Raw genomic sequence first — 18,539 nt, 5'->3', positions numbered from 1 at the left:
AGAAAAATGCATGTCATTTAATAAAATACAATGAATCTTAATGAAATGGAAATATTAAAAAAACGACCACTGACTGGCCAATTTTTGTCCAATTTTTGTCTGTTAGCCAAACTTTAGATAAGGTTAGGCTAACGTTTTACAAATTTGTGAATTAAGATATTTTAATACAATTTACATGAGACTCTTTCTCATGAAAGGTAATGTAAATAACTTTTTTTTCTGTAACTAAATATTTTGTAATTTAATCTCTGTTACAATTAGGCTAAAATTATGTTTTAATTAATATTTATTCAGTATAATATTTTTTAAGAAATATATTATTTTTTGTAAGGCACACTTTTAAATCGTTAATTAAAAAATATAAATTGTTTAATATTTTGTATAAATTTATTGTTTCAAACGAACAATTAAAATTTCTAATTTTTAAATCACATATATTTCTGTCATGCTTGACAATTCGTTCTATTTGGACCAAATATTAGTTTTAAGCCATTCTAGTGTCAGCTGTCAACTTCAGCTAGAGTTACAATGGTGTTTAACAAAACCGATATAATTAGGCTTGCAACCGGTATAATTAGCTAAAAAAGGTTACCTCCAATATTTTCGTTTCTGTCAAACAAAAATGTATGGTAAGAGCTAAAAGAATGTCATGTCGGAAATTTTTGTTGTCTTTTAAATTCTTCAAAAATGTTTTTTTAGCTCCCACCAGCGTTCCCCGCAACGGGTGGGACCAATGTTGTAAACCGGGACATATGGTAAGCATAGATATAATCCATTTTAATATATTTTTTCGGTTTTCGAGTAACGATTTAAATGTTTGCTTGACATTTGAAATCACTTAATTTATGTTCAAAATATCAGTTCACCACTACTGATATTTTTGCGCACCACTTCGAAATTTGTTAATATGCGGGGGAGGGGCATCTATTCATGGCATATTTAAAAAAATATGTTCCAATAAATTCAAGTGATTTACAGCCTTAAATTATACTATGTAACCATATCATTAGGCTCAAAGTTTTATAGCACACTTAGGTGCCCAATGAGTATTGGCGGTTTTCTTGATAACTTCAATAGAAGCCATTTGCGGTATAAGGGTTAATGACATTCATTTCACACGTGACTAAATTTTTTACCTGTTTTTTGCCTGTAAGTTTTATCTTTGCAGAAGCTGGCATAGAAAACGAAGAAGGAACGTTCGTTTTCGTTGACACGATCCAATGTAAAGTCGAGGTATATTATTGTAATATGTAACCTTAATTGTATGTGATATTAAATATTTTTTTCTTTTCAAGTTCTTAAATGATAAATTGAATACAATAGCAGCGAAGATACATACATTGACAACGTATATGACATTATTGAAATAGACTTGATTTAATTAAAAACATTATGTTACGTTTTAATTATTGCTTACTATACGAGTTCAGAAATGCACAATGTGAATGATATTTTTAAGGCGAATACTATTGCTGAGGATGTTTTATCTCACCAAATTCACAACACAACCAAAGTAATAGTGAAATTTATTTCGATTTGTATCTATTTATATTTACTTAACTTATCTAACAAATCAAATTTAAATTTCCAGTACCAGGATTCAACGTATGCAAGATATTTATAAAAATAATTGTGACAAGTGTGGAAAAGTACTTTCAACTCACATATAATGCAAATGCAATCTTATGGTGATGTTTGTAACATTAAATATGACAAGTGTAGAAAAGCATTAAGATTTAAAAACAAAAAAACTAATAGCGATGCTCTTAACTTTTAATGTGAAATATAATTTGCATTTAAAAGTTCATTTTCAGCTCATAAAAACTCAAGTTATGGTTGTGACATTGAGTGTGAATAATAAGGAAAAGCATTTAAATTTAAATACAAACTTTCAAAACATATGAAAACTCATAGCGGTGTTTATGACTGAATGTGAAAAATGTGGAAAAATATTCAAATATAAATCAACACTTTCAGTACACATATAAACTGTTTATAATTTTAAATGTGAAACACGTGGAAAAGCATTTAAATGTCAAGCTTATCTCTTACATCATATGCAAATTTATAGCGATGTATGTGACTGAATGTAAAAAATGTGGAAAGGCATTCAAATTTAAATTCAATCTTTTAATACATATGAAATCTCATAGTAACGTTTGTGACTTTAAATGTGTGGAAAAGCATTCAAATTTAAAAACAAACTTTCATGACATATGCAAACTCAGCAATGTGCTTAAAACTAAAATCTGACATTCATACCATATGCAATCTCATAGTGCTAAGAAGGTACATAATGGAAAAGTATATAAATTATAAAAATCACTCGCAAATATATCAGAAAGAGGTACCTCAATGACAGAGATGCACCAGAAGTTTATATAAATGCTAGATATAAATTTCGTATGAACAGAACCGTCGAGGTGTATTCTATGTGTTCTTGTGAATTCTGCCCCGCCTTCAAAAGGCCTCGCGGTTAGTTCTAGGTGGTGTTGTAACCGCAAATGTCTCAAACAATTTTAGAACCCAATCTTACCATAATTAACAAACAGAATTATTGACAAACCTGAAACTGAGTTGAGATATACAGATACTCTTCACTTTACAACTGCTCGGACCTACGACCGGCATGGAGATGCACTGAACTGGTCAAATTTTCTGTAGCTATCCCTTCATAAACCGAACGTCAAATTCACTTAATAACTTAGTTAATTCGGTAATCGGCTTAGTTCCAGCCCGTAATGCCGGGGAATGCCCTTTCCCCAATCCAGTCCCTAAATGTACTTCCATTTTCTCGTCATTTCTCTTTCCCAAGCTCTCTACTGCTCCTGATAACCCGGCTGATAACTCTAATGATGACTAAAGGAATCAATTACTAAAATGTTATGCATATATTTTTTGCTGACTGTATTTTTATTCCTTCCTATTCAGAATGAACAAAAATTTATTAAGCTCCTCGCTTAAAGACCTAGTCTTAAGAACGAAACTCAGTCGTTAAGTGAAAAGAACCTGTACAAAGAAACAGATCTTATTTTGTTACTTCAATGTCTACTAAAATTGAAATGAATTCACAGTTTTGTTAAAAAGTGTTTAATGCTTTGGAAGTGTGTTTATGATATTAGACAAATCGACAGATGTCTGCATTTTGTTTCTATAGGAACATTTTCAGTTCCAAGGCATGTTATAGAAGCACATTTGAATTCCATATTTATTATGCGTAAAAATCATACCATTATTTATTTTTATTTTAAGCACTAATCTCAGTTTGTTGAAATATCTTTTGAATACTTTTGTAAAGTAGCAACGCGAAGGTCCCCCTTCTCTCTTTGTAGTTGAATTTCGCAATTATAAATTGTTAGAAGGAGGGGGGACGGTGGGGTCTCATTCTAGGTCAATGTTGAGCAGATTGCAAGCTAGAGCATTACTCTGTCATATACTGTTGAGTGTTCGCAAAGATTTTGATAGATCATTTTGTACTCTTACTAGGCATTTGACATTTCTCATTGTCAGTTTTACCAAGATTAGTGTTTTTGGTACACCCTACTGTGTACTCTTTGGCTTATTTCACGCGTAAAAAATCGCGACGAAAAAAACTACAAATTCATACCCACAATCGCAAAAAATAATATCGTGTCAAATATAAAATTAGATTACTTTAATTTGAATTATATTTTTAAGCCCAAGTAATGAATTATTGAAGTATTATTATGGGGGGGGGGGGGGAATTTAGTTTATGCTTGGGGCGCCCAATAACAGTGCCGGCCCTGCTTGTAACACAGCTTGTTTTTCTTTGATCTATTCCTATACTACGTTTCTACTGTAGGCCTGCTAGACTACATTTCTACCGTTGCATGAATTATAATTTCATTACAATATATAATGCAAAGTATTGGTAGCAACCAGTGGCAGCTTGTAAAAAATAGTAGAAGTGCTGTATAAATAAATATAGATAATAATATAGCTTCTTAATTTATACTAACAAAAATATAGTCTGACTTATTATGTTCCCATGATTTTTTAGTTAAAAATTATGATTATCGAAATCGTAACTACTAAACTTCGTAATACTTCATTGTAGGATAGTGTTTTAGCTGGCTTTGTAACCGAGAGTGGTATTTATACTACACAAATTAAACAATAAATATTTTATATATAAAAAAGTTGATCCACATTGGTTAGAATTTCATTAGTGAAGTTTATATTCTAAAAAATAAAGTTCTTACTTTATATAATATTACATTAGTCAATATATTCACGCTTTCAAAAGGAACAATAAAAAATAATTAAACATATATCTTTCGGTACGTTGCTAGCGTGTTCGCAAATTGTGCGTTTCGCTCTGGAGGTGCGGCATTCGCGTACGCGGCTTCGGGCGGTGTGGATTTGCGAGCGTTTGTAGCTTCGATCGATGGTGGTCCCCGGCGTCGCTCGTCGGGGGCTGCTGTCCTCGCGGTCAGTCAGTCTAGCGGTGACCGTACCGGCCGCGACATGAGCGGGTGGGCGCGACGAGTGCAGGTTCGCGCTGCTCGGCTGGCCACTTGCGGCCCGGCCCCCCAAAGGCCGCGCACCCTCGACAAGGTCAAGTTCGGTCAGCCGCTGCACCTCGTCTGCAAGGATGGCATTCCGGGGCCCCTTCTGGTCAGTACCCTCCGATTAAACGTCAAACAGTATGTCAACATTCATGCCTGTCTCTCGATTCCTAATAGAATAAATTCATCAAAACTGGTTCGCATTGTGATTGTTTTGGCCAAAATTGTAAATAAATATAACATTGTATTTGTTTTCAAATAAATTCCTAGTAGAATAACTTGCTGAAAATTGGTTCGTATTGTGATTATTTTGGCCAAAAATATAAATATTGTTTTGTCCGAGATTCGTTATTTGGAATTTGGGTTATTCGTTATTTTTAATATTACTTCTTTACAAATGTTATTGATATAGTAATTCATTGGCTTATCTAGTACAAACTATTTCTTTTAATGCGTAAATTTATGCTTAGTTGTAGTTATGTTACATGATATATTGCTTTAGGTCAGTGGTCCTTAACCTATTCAAAGCCACAGAACCTTTTATTATATTAGATACAATATTATTATGTTTAAGTGATTTAAAATAGTGATAATCTAAATTGTAAAACATTGCTGCATAAGGCGTTATTGCATTGTCAAGTGGCAGAATACATCTTTGGTTATTTACATAGAAAGACCTTTTTATGGTCGTTTCATGTCTAGTCACAAGTACTGAACATATAGTTATTCATTGCTCAATGGTTGACGGTCTTCAAATGATCTTGAATTATCAACTGCCGACAACTAAGCTGTGTATAATATTTTGATCATTTTGCTAGAATTTAACCCTGTTGGCAAATTTGGAGCATCGTTATTCTTAATTTTCGAAGGTATTAATATGCATCTATTACTAAATACATTGCATTGCAAAAATTGACTGAATAGAATACGTCGCAATCTTCAACAGAAAATTGTTAAATAGAATTTTTATAGAATTTCCGCAACAATAATCTCAATCGTGTGTGCTTTCTTGATAATAATCGATTACATACAGAGTGGGTACTCTCTTTAGTGCCCAAATTATGGATAGTAGTAAAAACTAACCGAAAGATTCAATTCTTAAAACGATGTTATTATAATTAGTAAGGTGAATAAATAATAAATAAATTACGTCAAAAATTTCAACCTTTTTTAAAATCATCACAATATATGTATACTGAAGCAAATTTCTTCTTCAGATTTTTTTATGTTACTTTAACGCCAATTTACTTTTTCTTAAAGAAACATATAAAAATTTATAAATCAAACTTTAATTTTTTCCACATTTATCTCAAATAAATAAAATATATTTTTAATTTATCTATAATTTTATAGCATATGTAGAAAACTGTTCTTTACCGCAATATGAATACTTATTACTCGCTCATATTATGTGTACTGAAATATATTTTTTTATATTCTGTAACTAAAAATGCTTATAATATAATAAGTAATGTTTTGGATTTTTGAAAATGTCAGATTATTTCAATATTATTTTTTAACTAAAATGGAAGTGGTTTAAGACCAACAAGTTGGAACTACTGAAAATCAAGTAAATCAATTAGATATTCTTGATCAAATTTGCTGGAATATGAAAAAAATCGTTAAAACAGGTTCTCCGTCAACTGAGCAAAGAAAATAAGAGTGACCGTATAAACACATGCCAGCAACATTTGGAATAAAAAAATATATTTTTAATTTATTTTATTATTGCAGATGCAAAGTTGGTATTGAATTTGAACTAGGGACTTATAAATACAATGATTCTGGAAAGGTCATGTAAAAGAAGTGATCTTAAAGTAGCCCTTACACAAAAAAGGGTATTATTGTCTATGGAGAAACCGATTGAATGAAGAAATTTTAATAGCCTGATCTCGTGAATCGAAATTAAATGTTTTTGCAATATGATGATCCACGTCCGCATATTTTGAAAATTACAAAGGATAAAACAACTTGTGTATCCCTGTCAAGATGTGTATGTTTTTATTATAAAATACTTGGAAAATACATTATTTCCAATTGTGAGGTTTCTTATGCTCCGATTGATATTTTATTATATTATGGTATAAACTTCAAATATTCAAAAGTTTAATTCTGCCGCAGGAATTATATGAAGTCTCTTGGGTTACAAATCCTGACTTCTACCAATGCACTATTACATATGATTACATCTTGTATAGTTGGTTATTTTAAAACTGACCATTTATTATTAAAAAAAAACAGTCACAATAAATAATAATCCATCACAAAATTACAATGAAATTTGTTAATTCTGATAAAATACTGTAATATTATTAAGCGTTTTATCCAAAATATCAGGTTAAAAAAAACATTTCAATAAAAAATATGTAATCCTCAATTTATTTTTCTTATCATATAATCAATATTTACTTTTTTGGAACATTTGTTTTTCTGTTGTATTAATACTCTTATTTATACATAATTTGTGATATCGTTATATGCAAAATCTAATCACTTGATTATAACAAAAAAGAAAATCACAATTAGCAGAAATTGGCACATGCTCACCAAGCGAGATAGATATGTTCATTCAAGCATTTCAAGTACATGAATTTTCTATTTACCATCTTTCTAAACATACACATATTTACATATTGTATATGCATTATCAAAGAGATGAATCTTTCTCGAATCTGCTGTAAAACGATATTTTTATTTCCATATGCACCATGTAGGGTGTGGCATCCATATCTGACTCGTATACTTTAAGAATGATAAATAATTAATATATTGGACAGAATAAACTTTATAATATATTTTTGATTATACCATTATTTAAATCATCGATTATCTTATCAGTTATGATAAAATAATGTTTTGGTCAATATTAAATTTCAATGACTTACATTGCAAAGAATTTTACAAGTCGTTATGAATCAATCGATTATTATTTCGGTATCTGTTGTTATTGATTTTTTTTTTGAGATATAATGGTTTAAATTTAACACCCAAAGTACGATAAATTATACCATTTAACTTTACATTATATTTCATTGAGTCAATGAGGAGCACGCTTCATTTAATGATGCATTTTCCCAGAACAATTTGTGCAATTAGTCACGATTGCTATAAAGTCACGGAATGCAGTACGGAATATAGACATTTTGAAGAGTTTTTTCGATCTAAAATTCGTGTTTTGTTTCAGGTGTTGATATTGAAGTTGAACAAAGAAGCGCCACTTCGCAAGGATGTCTTCCGGGCCCCAGGACATCAAGGTGCCATGAAAAAGCTGATACATTTCTTACAGACCGGACGTCTAGTCAATGTTGACAATTATTCAGTTTATACGATTGCAAGTGTATTGAAAAAGTTTTTAAGGTATATTATTTATGATTACACTAAAAAAAATTTGCCACAATGATATTTATTTTATTACTATTATCATAAATTTAAATATACCTCCTAATTTTGCATACGTGTACATATACATCTGGTGATATATTTGTACAATTTGATTTAATTGGTTTATTAATTTACTTTAGGAAACTTCCGGGAGGAGTGTTTGGTAGAGAAGGCGAGGTGATATTGTTCAACGCCGTTGAGTTACCTGAACAGGAACAAATTGCTGAGATTCGAAGGTATAAATATGATGCATATGATGTTATACTCAAAACGACCCACATAATATTTGTATCGATCGTTTCAGATTAGTATTGTCTCTACCTAGTCACACTCAAAGATTGTTAGTGCTACTCTTTGGTACCTTTCGCGTGATGGCATCTAGCGCAGAGCGCGCCGGCACCGGCATGACGGCCGAGGCTTTAGGCGTGTCTGTCGCCCCGTCGTTCTTTCATTCGTGTGTATCCGACGGCAGAACCGCCACAATGGAGGACGTCAAGAGATTCAAGGTAATCTTTCTTCCTTCAGTTTTTCAATTGTATATACATAATTGATGAATCAAATAGTGTTATTAACAAAAAAAATATGTAAATATCATGTATATAATATGAAGACTAATGGGGGAAAGGGGTTAACTTATGTTTTGCTATTGTTTACGGCGTTGTAAAATGTGCAATTATCTTACTAATTTATTAGTTTTTTGTAGGAGTTGATCCTACATTTTTATCTAGATTTATCACTTTCCCCCTTTAATATTCATATATACTGAAAATCTGACAATTTGGAATGATAAATCTTATTGATTACTAACTAAATAAACAACGTTTAAACTCGAGAGATATTGTATCGATTCATTGTATTTTGAACATTATTAGATTTCGATGAGTGTATCGAGTAATGTTTTTTTAATTATGTACATATGTGCAAATATGAAAAAAATAATAAACCATTTTACTGTTTAATTATAAAATAAACCTTCATTGAAGTTAATTGCATATGATATTCCAAGTTGTTCTGTATGATCGGTACATGCTTATATGATATAGTTAAATAAATATATATATTATTAAGCAAAAAAAACATATTACGTATTTTTCGCTGTATATCATAGCTTAGTATTTTTTATTTCTTTTTTAATCGATGCCAGGCGGAAGTGTCAGTAAGTAATTCCCATTATTATATAGTAGACTACTTTCGATTATTTTTAACTGGTTCAGTTATCTAAATTTTGCGACAGATTAAAGATTATTAATATTCAATATGATCGGATTGTTTATAAGAGACTGTATCTGACACAAATGTAATTTCACAGGTGGCAACTCGCATTATGAGGCAGCTGATTGAAAGGTTTTCGTGCGGTGACGTTTTCGGCCGAGACAATTACGAATATTACGCCAGAGTCACCGGTAGAGTGTTGCGAGTTGCCGACGAATGGATATGTTCGTTCAGGTACCCACCGCCTCCCAGAAACACCACCGATCAACAGTTGTATGCCAGTAATTATTTCATACTTTTGATAAATTTATTGATTTACAGTTTGTATTCGCTAGTAATAATCGTGTTGTTGTAGGACAATTATACTTGGAAGCTGAGAAAACTTGGTTACAGTGTGAATGCAACAGATGGGGGAACAAGTTTAATATTGAAGGTTTGTAGCTCTATTTACTTGTGACTTGACAGTCTTTTTTTTAAAATACGTAGATTTCAATAATTAAATAATTTTACAGCCATACTAATTATATTTTATATACATGTTACTGGTTTATAACCATTTTCATGTTTACAATTAGTTATTAGCTACAATTTGATAAAAAATAATAATATAAAACAAAACATTTGTGGTTGTAATTATCTCTTGTATTGAAATCATTCAAATATGTAAATTGAATGTATATATAGAATTGGACATATATTGAATCACACTTGCTTGAGATCAGTATATATCTTTATGATTAGGTAGTAATTTATAATAAAATAAAAACACTGCTTATTTTAATTAAAAAACATTTTAAAGTTTTACTTTGATCTATCAACAAATAATAAAAATGATAAATATTTAGTAACCAGCAAGGTTAATGTGACATATCTGATGATTGATCCTTGATGTCAAATGTGTTGATTCATATGTGCTTGCTCATCACAATACCTCTCACATATGACTTTATCAGGTGATTTAAAAATCTTGTGTTTGAAATCAGACAATGTAGATTCAATCTGTATCTATTAATTTATTTTTCAGTTTTTAATCAAAGCTTACATAATTTTTTGTCTAAATTTGCGTTATTTTTTATGTCTCAAGATTTAGAGAATCGTGTGGAAGTGTATGTATTTATTAATCTTTCCATTTCAGTTTTAACTAGTGACGAATGCCAATCAATGCCAGCTTTGACTGATACTACAATTCCAACTTTGAGCGGTCTAGGTTGTATACCTGAGCATACGTTATTGGATTCTTGCACGCGACTTTCCGTGTCACTGGAGGATAGCGTTTTTAAGGTATAAAGTAATGCACGTTTATGAATGGAGTAGAAGATTTTAAAACGATTGCGTTTCAGTGCTTGATAGTATGTAATGAAATAAAATACTAATAATGTTTCGTAGATTATAAATTTTAGATAAAGTAGATGAATCTTTTGTGCTTTTTTTGGTTTTAAATTGTTCTTTTCGCTTTACTCTCTGACTTTAACATTTTTCGTTATAATCTATCGCTTTCGATCGTACATCTTCTGTACACTTTTGTCGTGCAGGTTTCCGTTAGTTCGTCGAGTCAGTCTTCGAGGGCGGGTTCGAGTCCGCATATGACGCTGGAAGAGTTGCGAGCGGCGAATCATTACGCCGAAAGCACGCGCAGTCTTTCCTATCTTCCTCAGGTAGTGGTTTAGCGACTTTTGGTTGGCTAATTAACTAAACTATTTTTTACGTGATAATACAACTTGTTAATTTTTATTGAAAATAAGTGGAGTGTTTTTAATGTAATAATTTTAACGGTTAATTCTGGATATGTGAATACTGTTACTCATAAAAATTTTATTTCTCGCAGGAAGGATTAATGTAATGAAATCATCAATAATGAAGTAAATAAAATCGGTAGTTATTATCATTTTATTTTTATACGTATTCATTCTTAGTGTTTTCATCCACCCCCAATGTATTCGAAAGTAGTTTATCAAAGAAATCCATGCAAAGGTTAAATGATTATAAAACTATTCATTGTGGTTGATTCATTAAGAATTACACATTTTAAAAATTCTATTTTAAATGAGTATTATTTTACATAAATTTTTCAATACATTCGGAAAGATTTATTTTTAAAATTGCACATTTCTAAAGTTTTGCAGAAATTTAGGTCAATTAAACTCATTTAAAATATGTGCTTTTTTACATGTGAACTTCTTATTGAATCAACTTATATATCTAAGATTAGATCGTTAGCCCCTTTGTGTTTGTATTGTAATATCGATCCTTCTGCTCCAGTATGGAAAAATTATGTATTTGTCTCTATTAATCAATAATGAAACTCATACTAATAATTATATCATCAATATAATCATTGATATATAAACATATTACACATTCCTGGTACCTTGTAAGAGATTTAATTTTGTATTTAGCATTGTATCGTTAAAAACTATGTGCTTATATATGTTTTGTATAATCTTTTGAGCTTTCTCAAATTGACTGATTAACTCGTCCTTAATTTCTGTGCTAATCATATATAGATATATATATATAATAAACGGTGATGGAAGTTAACTGTGAAACGGTGTTTTGTTATGATTGAAATAAATCACTAATAAGAATGTAATGGAAATAAATAGCAAAATTGCCATTGTGTATGTAACGATGAAACACCTTGAATCATTTTGTGGTGTATTTTGGACAGGTACACGAGAGGCAACGGGCGCGCATGCGGACTCGTTCTGAATGGTTCCTGCAGCCGGCTGTTTCTCTAGAGCTACGCCCTCCATCCGGTACGCCCGTGCCTCCCATTCTCCTCACCCACATACAGTCGCCATTTAACACGCCACAGTGCTGCCGGTCGTCATCATCCACGTCACCGACACACACTGAAAGCACACCCCTCCTTTTGCTTGTTGCCTGTCTCGAGTTTTTGTTTTGAAAATGTGGAACGCACTCACACACAAGATCGCCCGTGAATAATCCCCGACACTGGTACATTATGATTTTTTTCTCAATTGGATGCATTATATCAAACAGTATCTCTCCCTAACAAACTTGTTTTGGTATAGTAGTGTGTAGTAGCGGTAAGGGTGATTTTGTATCTTATCACGTTTTGTATCGCATCATTTATCCGTTCACGTTTGAGCTTTTTTTTGTGAAGTAATGTCAGTTAATGATTCTTTCAAGTTTTACTGATTTGTTGCTATTTATTTCTAATGATTTATATTTATTATTATTATTATTGTAATTGGTTTATTTTATTTTGTCGTGTTATATAATAATACGTTATGGTGGGATTTTTATACATTACGTTTATTTATGATTTGTCAACGTAGTTAATAATATTTATATTATATTTGTTTTATATATATATATATTTTAATCAAGATCTACAATAGCATGTGGTTAAGATTATTATATATGAAAATAATATTACAGTCGATCGACATGTTGATTTTGTCTATAAATTATTAAAACTAGTTTTAATATTTAAATGTCCTTTTTGTGAAGTGGAAAATTCAATTACAATAGATATCTGGCATATATAAGTTGAGTGAAACTATTTTTTTATTATTTAAAAATGTGAAGAATGAAAAAAAAATACATGAAATTATTAATTTGCTGTTGATAACTTTCAAATTTAAATAATCTGTCTTAAGTTTGACTCAATGAAAATGCTTCAAATATAATAATATATATATATATATATTTATTATAAGTTATTTTTAATGGAAAAATCTATTTTAAATAAGTTATGTATTTAATAATATCAAAAAGTATGTCTAAAAAAGATCATATAGGCCTCATTCTTTTGATAAAATATATGTAATTTTTAAGCCTGGGGTCGCGCGTGCTTTTTGCGCTAAGAGTTCATGCATATCTGGGTGCTAGGATTACAACAGAGTGAATAAAGAACTTGTAATTCTTACAATCAGCTACAAAAATCCATGCATTGTTAGCACCGAAAAAAACATCTGCAAACTAACGTTTAGTCATGAAGCCAACTTTCTTACCTTATAATCAACCATTGTCATAAAACATAAATTTTACAGAAGAGTAAAAAAATCTTTTATTATATTTAATAAATATTTAGAAAACACATAAAAATTAAAACTACCATGGACATTGGTAGCTATTCAACCATCAACAGGTAGATATAGATATTACCAATTATGAAAAGTATCATGTCACAATATCTGCAATATTTTAATGTATTTTTTTCGACCGACAAAGAGGTCTCAAAACTACCATTCGCTAAAAAGATTATCTATAATGTAACGGGGTAGGATATATATGAGGTTTAACGAGTTTTATCGATATTTTAACTCCCTCAAGGCTTAGTAGTAGAAGCTGCCGTATCCCTAAATATAAAAATAACTGAATAGCTTAGCTATTAATATATTTATGTATGTATACATATATATCATCACATTTTACTATTCACTTAATTCGAGACATTCGTAGATATTCATATAAAATGTTTGGACAATGGTTATTTAAGGAAGAATATTTTTTTCCAATGGGAGGTTTATGCATGATTAATACTGCATTCTGCTTATAGCTAGATTAACTATTTCAAATTAATTGCTTTAAATAATTTTGTATATTACACATTTATTATTGATTCCAGATCATTTATTTGTTATAATTTTTAAATACTTTAAAACAATTTAAATATTGTTAGATACCATCATAAAATAATCTGTATAAACAACAATGTGAATGAATGTTGTTTATCGTGATTTGATGCTACACAATATCACACACAAACCATTATATAGACCAAATGAACTATTGTCAAGTTAATACCCGGCTCGGAGTATAACAATCACTTACGGTGCATGCCCATAATCGAGTTGATTGAATAAATGGAATGATTTAAATTATTATATTAACGGTATTTTTAAATGTTTGTCGCACTCATTTGAAAGTTTATTTCATTCGTAGGTGGTGAGCGAAGAAACTCCAGACGTCGATCTAGGCGAGCTTGCGCCGGACGAGGCGGAGCAGTCAACGGCACAAGCCGCCTGCGCACTCTCTGTCACTCAGATGCCGAAGTCTCGATCCCTCTGCTGTCTCGCTGTGCTGCGCTCACCTCCCAATGACATCATCCACAATCGCACCTTTTCTACCATACATTCTGAATCCTAAAGTGTGCAGATTACAAAAATGAAATGTAAAGAGACGAGACAGCATTTTGTCAACATTCCCAGTTTATGTATTTTAATTTTATTTGAGCTTTAAAGGCATATGTAAATTAGTGTTGCGTATAAAAGTTTTAAAATAGTCATCGAAGAACAGTATTTAAGTTGTGACGGTATCTATTATATGAGTATTATTTTTTTATTGTTTTATATACCTATCGATCTTGACGTTTTTTAATAAATGTTAATCTTAGTCATTGAGCTTCAAAGGCAGGGTAAAAGTGCAAGTATGAAATTGACAAAGTAAAAAAACTGCGTATTATATTGTACATAATGGGTTTATAAAGTTCTCAAATGTGCCTACAGACGTTAACGACAAATGACTAGATTTCTTCAAAGATTATATTGATTAAAAATATATATTTAATTAAAGTTGTAAAATTTGTTATATATGTATTTTATTATACTCTTAAACACACGTGTTACAAGTAATATTGTAAATTGTTAATAAATAATAATTGTAAATAATCAATGTCATCTTTGACTCTTTCCGAATTTATTTTGAATATATTATACATTTATATATAAAAATAATACGTATAATTGTTTGCAACGAAGTTATTTATGTCTAATGGATGTTTGTTGATGTGTTTGTGTAAAGTATATAATATAATCTATAATGTATATTCTTGTTGACGATCGCTTAAAATGTGATGATCGAAAGTAATGTGTGTTTTAATGCTCAATATTTCAAATCATTTTTTTTATAATTTATCCTCAAACAATGCAATTTTTATCATATAATTCCGATACATATCATATATATGTAGGATATTTATTGAAACAATCGTGTGGTTACATATCCTTTTTCAATACCACTCGACCATATATCTCGACAAGGATGGCAATCATAAGAAAAGTGACGCCCTGTCCTTAACAAAACTTCCATTTTAATTCAATGTTTCATAAGCATTACTTTCTGATTGTTACGTATTATATACATTCAGACGGGCACAAAATATTTACTGTGAAGTGTCCTTTATTATGATTTTTTTGCCAAATTAGATTATTTGTAGAAACATTTTTATAAATTAACTTTTACTGCCCATTATTTTAATAATAAAAAAGATCATTCCGGTTTATTTTCCAATTGCAATATTTCTTATTAAACTGTCTCGTTTGTCGATCAAATTTGAACGAGAAGAACTGATTTTATTTAAAATTAATATTACAAAACAATTGTATTAATTTAGATTCGAGCATAAAGAAAATTCGGTGTTCATTAGTTACGTAACAATGTATTGATGTGTTTTAATTTTTTTAATCTTAAGATGTTTGTTGTAAACCTTGAATGTTTTTAAAATTAGGTATCAAGCGCACATTTTTTTAAGTTTTATTTACAGCTAAGACTGCCTAATAATAAATACCATTCCACCGCTAAAGTTTATATGTTATTAATCGATAGCACATTTATTTTTAAAGTTTTAACCAAATACTAATCGACTGTCTAAATTTAAACTTAGTATTTTTTTTAATAATTAAATTTTAACACCAAGTAATTCGAACATTTTAGTTAACAGTGGTTAAATTTACTAATAAATGTATGTGTTTAGTGAAGAATTTATATACGTATATATAAATTTATTGTGGCCTAAGTCGTCAAATAATTTCGTTCTCGAATTATCATAGCATTCCTAACGCCGCCGTCATCGGCTATTAAGCATCCAAGATGTTCAGCGTTGTATTGTTTAAAGTTTATTATAGTTTTTTACGTATAAATTAAACAAGATTAATATTGCTTGTATAATTTTCACAAAACGTACCAATTAGAATAATATCGTTCTAATGTACGAACGGCTGGATTGGGGCCATATATTTATTTTGATTGAAAAATGTTGATATTTAAAAAAAACATTCTGCCGTTGTTATTAAGACTGTTTATTTTCATTCTACTTTTGTTCTTGTGCGTGTCAACTTATTAGCAATTTTCAGGTTAGCATTAAGACTATTATTTTAGATGATCGTTTTGATTGAAATGATCGTTTCAGATCTGTCTAGCTTTGAATGTTTACTGTTTATATCTCATTCGCGTATTTAATTGTTATAAGCTAGCTATATCATCATTTATATCATATATTTATATAAGGATAAGTCAAAATTTTTGTCTATAGATGATACTGTTTCTTATTATTGAATCTTTTTTCATGAACTCGAATGTTTAAGTATATGAATTTTCTTAGAAACGATTTAGATGTAGCAGTTTCCCATTGCCTTCTTTACCAAATTTGTTGAGAAGGGATCTTCATATTTTTAGTCATCTCTATAAAAGTGCAAATTATCTTTATTCTAAATTTATAATATTTTAAATTATGTGAGTAAAAATGGCATTAGTTTTAAATAAAACCCAGAGGTATATATTCGGCAATCTATTTGACAAATATATGTGAAGTAGTAATTAGTAAACTATGCAATCTTATCATAAATTTAAAAATTGAAACGTTTTTAATTTTTTCAGTTTTTATTTTTAATATTGAAAAGGCATAAGTATTTTTTATTATGATTTATGATGGGAATTTAATATATTTGAATCTAGGATTCACGTACCTTAAATAAAACATTTATAAATTGAGTAATTGTCAGTCCTCTAATTTTTACTTTTGATATCAAATATCATAATTTGGATTACATTTTATATACATATTTATTAAAAGCCAAAATTTTATTTATTAATGCCGATCTCCATAATTATTTTCTTCTAGTTGTGAATTGGATGTCGTTTCTGCTCCTGCTTCCTAATTTAAAATAGCAGTAACCTCCAAATTAAGAAGTCGACTGGTGTCTGATGTTCGATCGGTGATGTTTTTATTGTATAAAAAATTGACAGTACAATTCATACCCCACCTCTAAATAATTGTAGATATTGAGTAATAATTAACATCGAACGATTCTTATTATATAAAAAAAATTATTGAATTTTTCGTAACCTAGGATAAAACGGAAGGTGTGGGGCTAAATATATTAATAATCCATGTTCATAAATTATGCTTTGTTGATATACATAATTTACTAAATATTATATATTAATGGTAAATACACATATACCTACACATTTTTATGTAATAATTGTTCAAATAAGTATGGGATGTTTGCCAAATTTAATAATGGTTCTATCGTTTATGCTTTTAAACGACATTCCCTTATATTTATGACGGAATTGAAGGTATATTTTCGTTCATCCCAGTTATGAGGCTTTATTTTTCCATGTGCGTGAAGACTGATTGAAGCATGTAAATCCAAAACGATATTTTGTTTTATAAATACGTAATATTATTTAATTTTATCAATACTATCTGAATGTAACAAAAAGATATATATAAAGTTTGTCCATTCGGAAGTTTCTGCGTTTCGCATGTCCAAAGATAACTTATGAAAGATTAAGGAAATGAAAAAAATATGAATAAACGTCGAAACTGAGTAAACTTTTTGCAGGGTAGACAAATGTTTCACAATTGATTTGAATTGTATAATTGTAGAGTATGTAAATTTTACGATTATATTAAAAAAAATATATTATATGTATACTGAACGTTTAAGCCAATTTTGACAAATTATTTTGTATTCAATTTAAATATAGAAATTTTATATGTCAAATAAAAAGCATTCAAAGAAAATTAAAGTTGTACTTTATTTTGTATAATATAATATACTAATGATATAATACATACGATATATGTATGTAGATATAAATATATAACATTTTTTTCTTGTATATTTAAGAATAATAATGAACATGTTCTTATATATATATAATTATATTATAATAAATTTTATCTACCATTATTATTATCAAATATAATAATTGTACTACTTTACGATTGTCTTAAATGTAATTTTAAATTACATAAAAATATTGTGGCACATAACGATATATATTTATATATGAGGTCCGTCCCAAAAGTAAGTGTATGACTATGCAATGTAATACTTTATTAATATTTTAACTCAATCGGTCATATTGGATAACAGTATGCTATTCAATTTTGTGTGAAGCTAAAGAAATTTGCAAATTTATCCGAAGCTTATAGATATGCCACTATCAAGAAATATGGTTTTTAAATGACACAAAACTTTTAGATAGTGAGAAAAAGTTGAAGACAAACCTTAAAATTGTGCGTTGAAAATTTGTTAAGAGTTACTGAGAAGACTTGAAACTTGTTTTTCGAAGACAATCAAAGATAAATTTTATTCGTCCGAAGAAAATTGTGCACAAATAATTTTTACTTCCAGGACAGACAGTAAATTAGGC

At 29.6% G+C, this 18,539-nt stretch overlaps 1 protein-coding gene and 1 long non-coding RNA gene across 12 annotated transcripts; both read left to right on the top strand.

Annotated features, from left to right (window-relative positions):
• The first annotated feature begins 487 nt into the window (after positions 1 to 487).
• On the top strand, positions 488 to 1,731 carry LOC148232097 (uncharacterized). Of its 4 annotated transcripts, none has more exons than XR_015810611.1 (6): positions 488 to 629; positions 700 to 755; positions 1,169 to 1,222; positions 1,296 to 1,348; positions 1,431 to 1,513; positions 1,592 to 1,731. It is a non-coding gene; the product is annotated as an uncharacterized LOC148232097 (long non-coding RNA). The 4 variants fall into 4 exon arrangements; XR_015810610.1 differs by having other exon boundaries at positions 1,169 to 1,233; XR_015810612.1 differs by lacking the exons at positions 1,431 to 1,513; positions 1,592 to 1,731 and having other exon boundaries at positions 488 to 624; positions 1,169 to 1,233; positions 1,296 to 1,388.
• Positions 1,732 to 4,324: 2,593 nt separating this feature from the next.
• Positions 4,325 to 17,904, top strand: RhoGAP71E (Rho GTPase activating protein at 71E). 8 transcript variants are annotated; one of them, XM_088191807.1, is made up of 10 exons: positions 4,325 to 4,638; positions 7,714 to 7,886; positions 8,051 to 8,146; positions 8,215 to 8,416; positions 9,220 to 9,403; positions 9,478 to 9,555; positions 10,258 to 10,403; positions 10,655 to 10,777; positions 11,791 to 11,878; positions 14,037 to 17,904. In XM_088191807.1, the coding sequence occupies exons 1-10, from the start codon at positions 4,489 to 4,491 to the stop codon at positions 14,192 to 14,194; spliced, it is 1,398 nt and encodes a 465-aa protein (XP_088047933.1). In that variant the 5' UTR covers positions 4,325 to 4,488; the 3' UTR covers positions 14,195 to 17,904. The 8 variants fall into 8 exon arrangements, 6 of the variants coding, with proteins under 6 accessions (XP_088047933.1, XP_088047931.1, XP_088047927.1 ...); XR_015810607.1 differs by having other exon boundaries at positions 4,354 to 4,638; positions 11,791 to 12,080; positions 14,037 to 14,259; XM_088191805.1 differs by lacking the exon at positions 14,037 to 17,904 and adding an exon at positions 10,948 to 10,994 and having other exon boundaries at positions 4,354 to 4,638; positions 11,791 to 11,864.
• The last annotated feature ends 635 nt before the right edge of the window (positions 17,905 to 18,539 follow it).

The sequence above is a fragment of the Plectrocnemia conspersa genome, unplaced genomic scaffold (genome assembly GCF_051122295.1).
Source record: "Plectrocnemia conspersa isolate PC_06_02 unplaced genomic scaffold, ASM5112229v1 ptg000009l, whole genome shotgun sequence".
NCBI lineage: Eukaryota > Metazoa > Arthropoda > Insecta > Trichoptera > Polycentropodidae > Plectrocnemia > Plectrocnemia conspersa.
Note: the sequence above shows the minus strand (reverse complement) of the source record. Positions and strands in the feature narration are given on the sequence as shown.

Bases quoted from the DNA above. Each gene is read 5' to 3' on its own strand.
- RhoGAP71E (XM_088191807.1), top strand. From the start codon at position 4,489: ATGAGCGGGTGGGCGCGACGAGTGCAGGTTCGCGCTGCTCGGCTGGCC. The intron at 7,887-8,050 runs GTATATTATTTA...AATTTACTTTAG, and splicing joins GTATTGAAAAAGTTTTTAAG to GAAACTTCCGGGAGGAGTGT. The intron at 9,556-10,257 runs GTTTGTAGCTCT...TTTCCATTTCAG, and splicing joins GAACAAGTTTAATATTGAAG to TTTTAACTAGTGACGAATGC.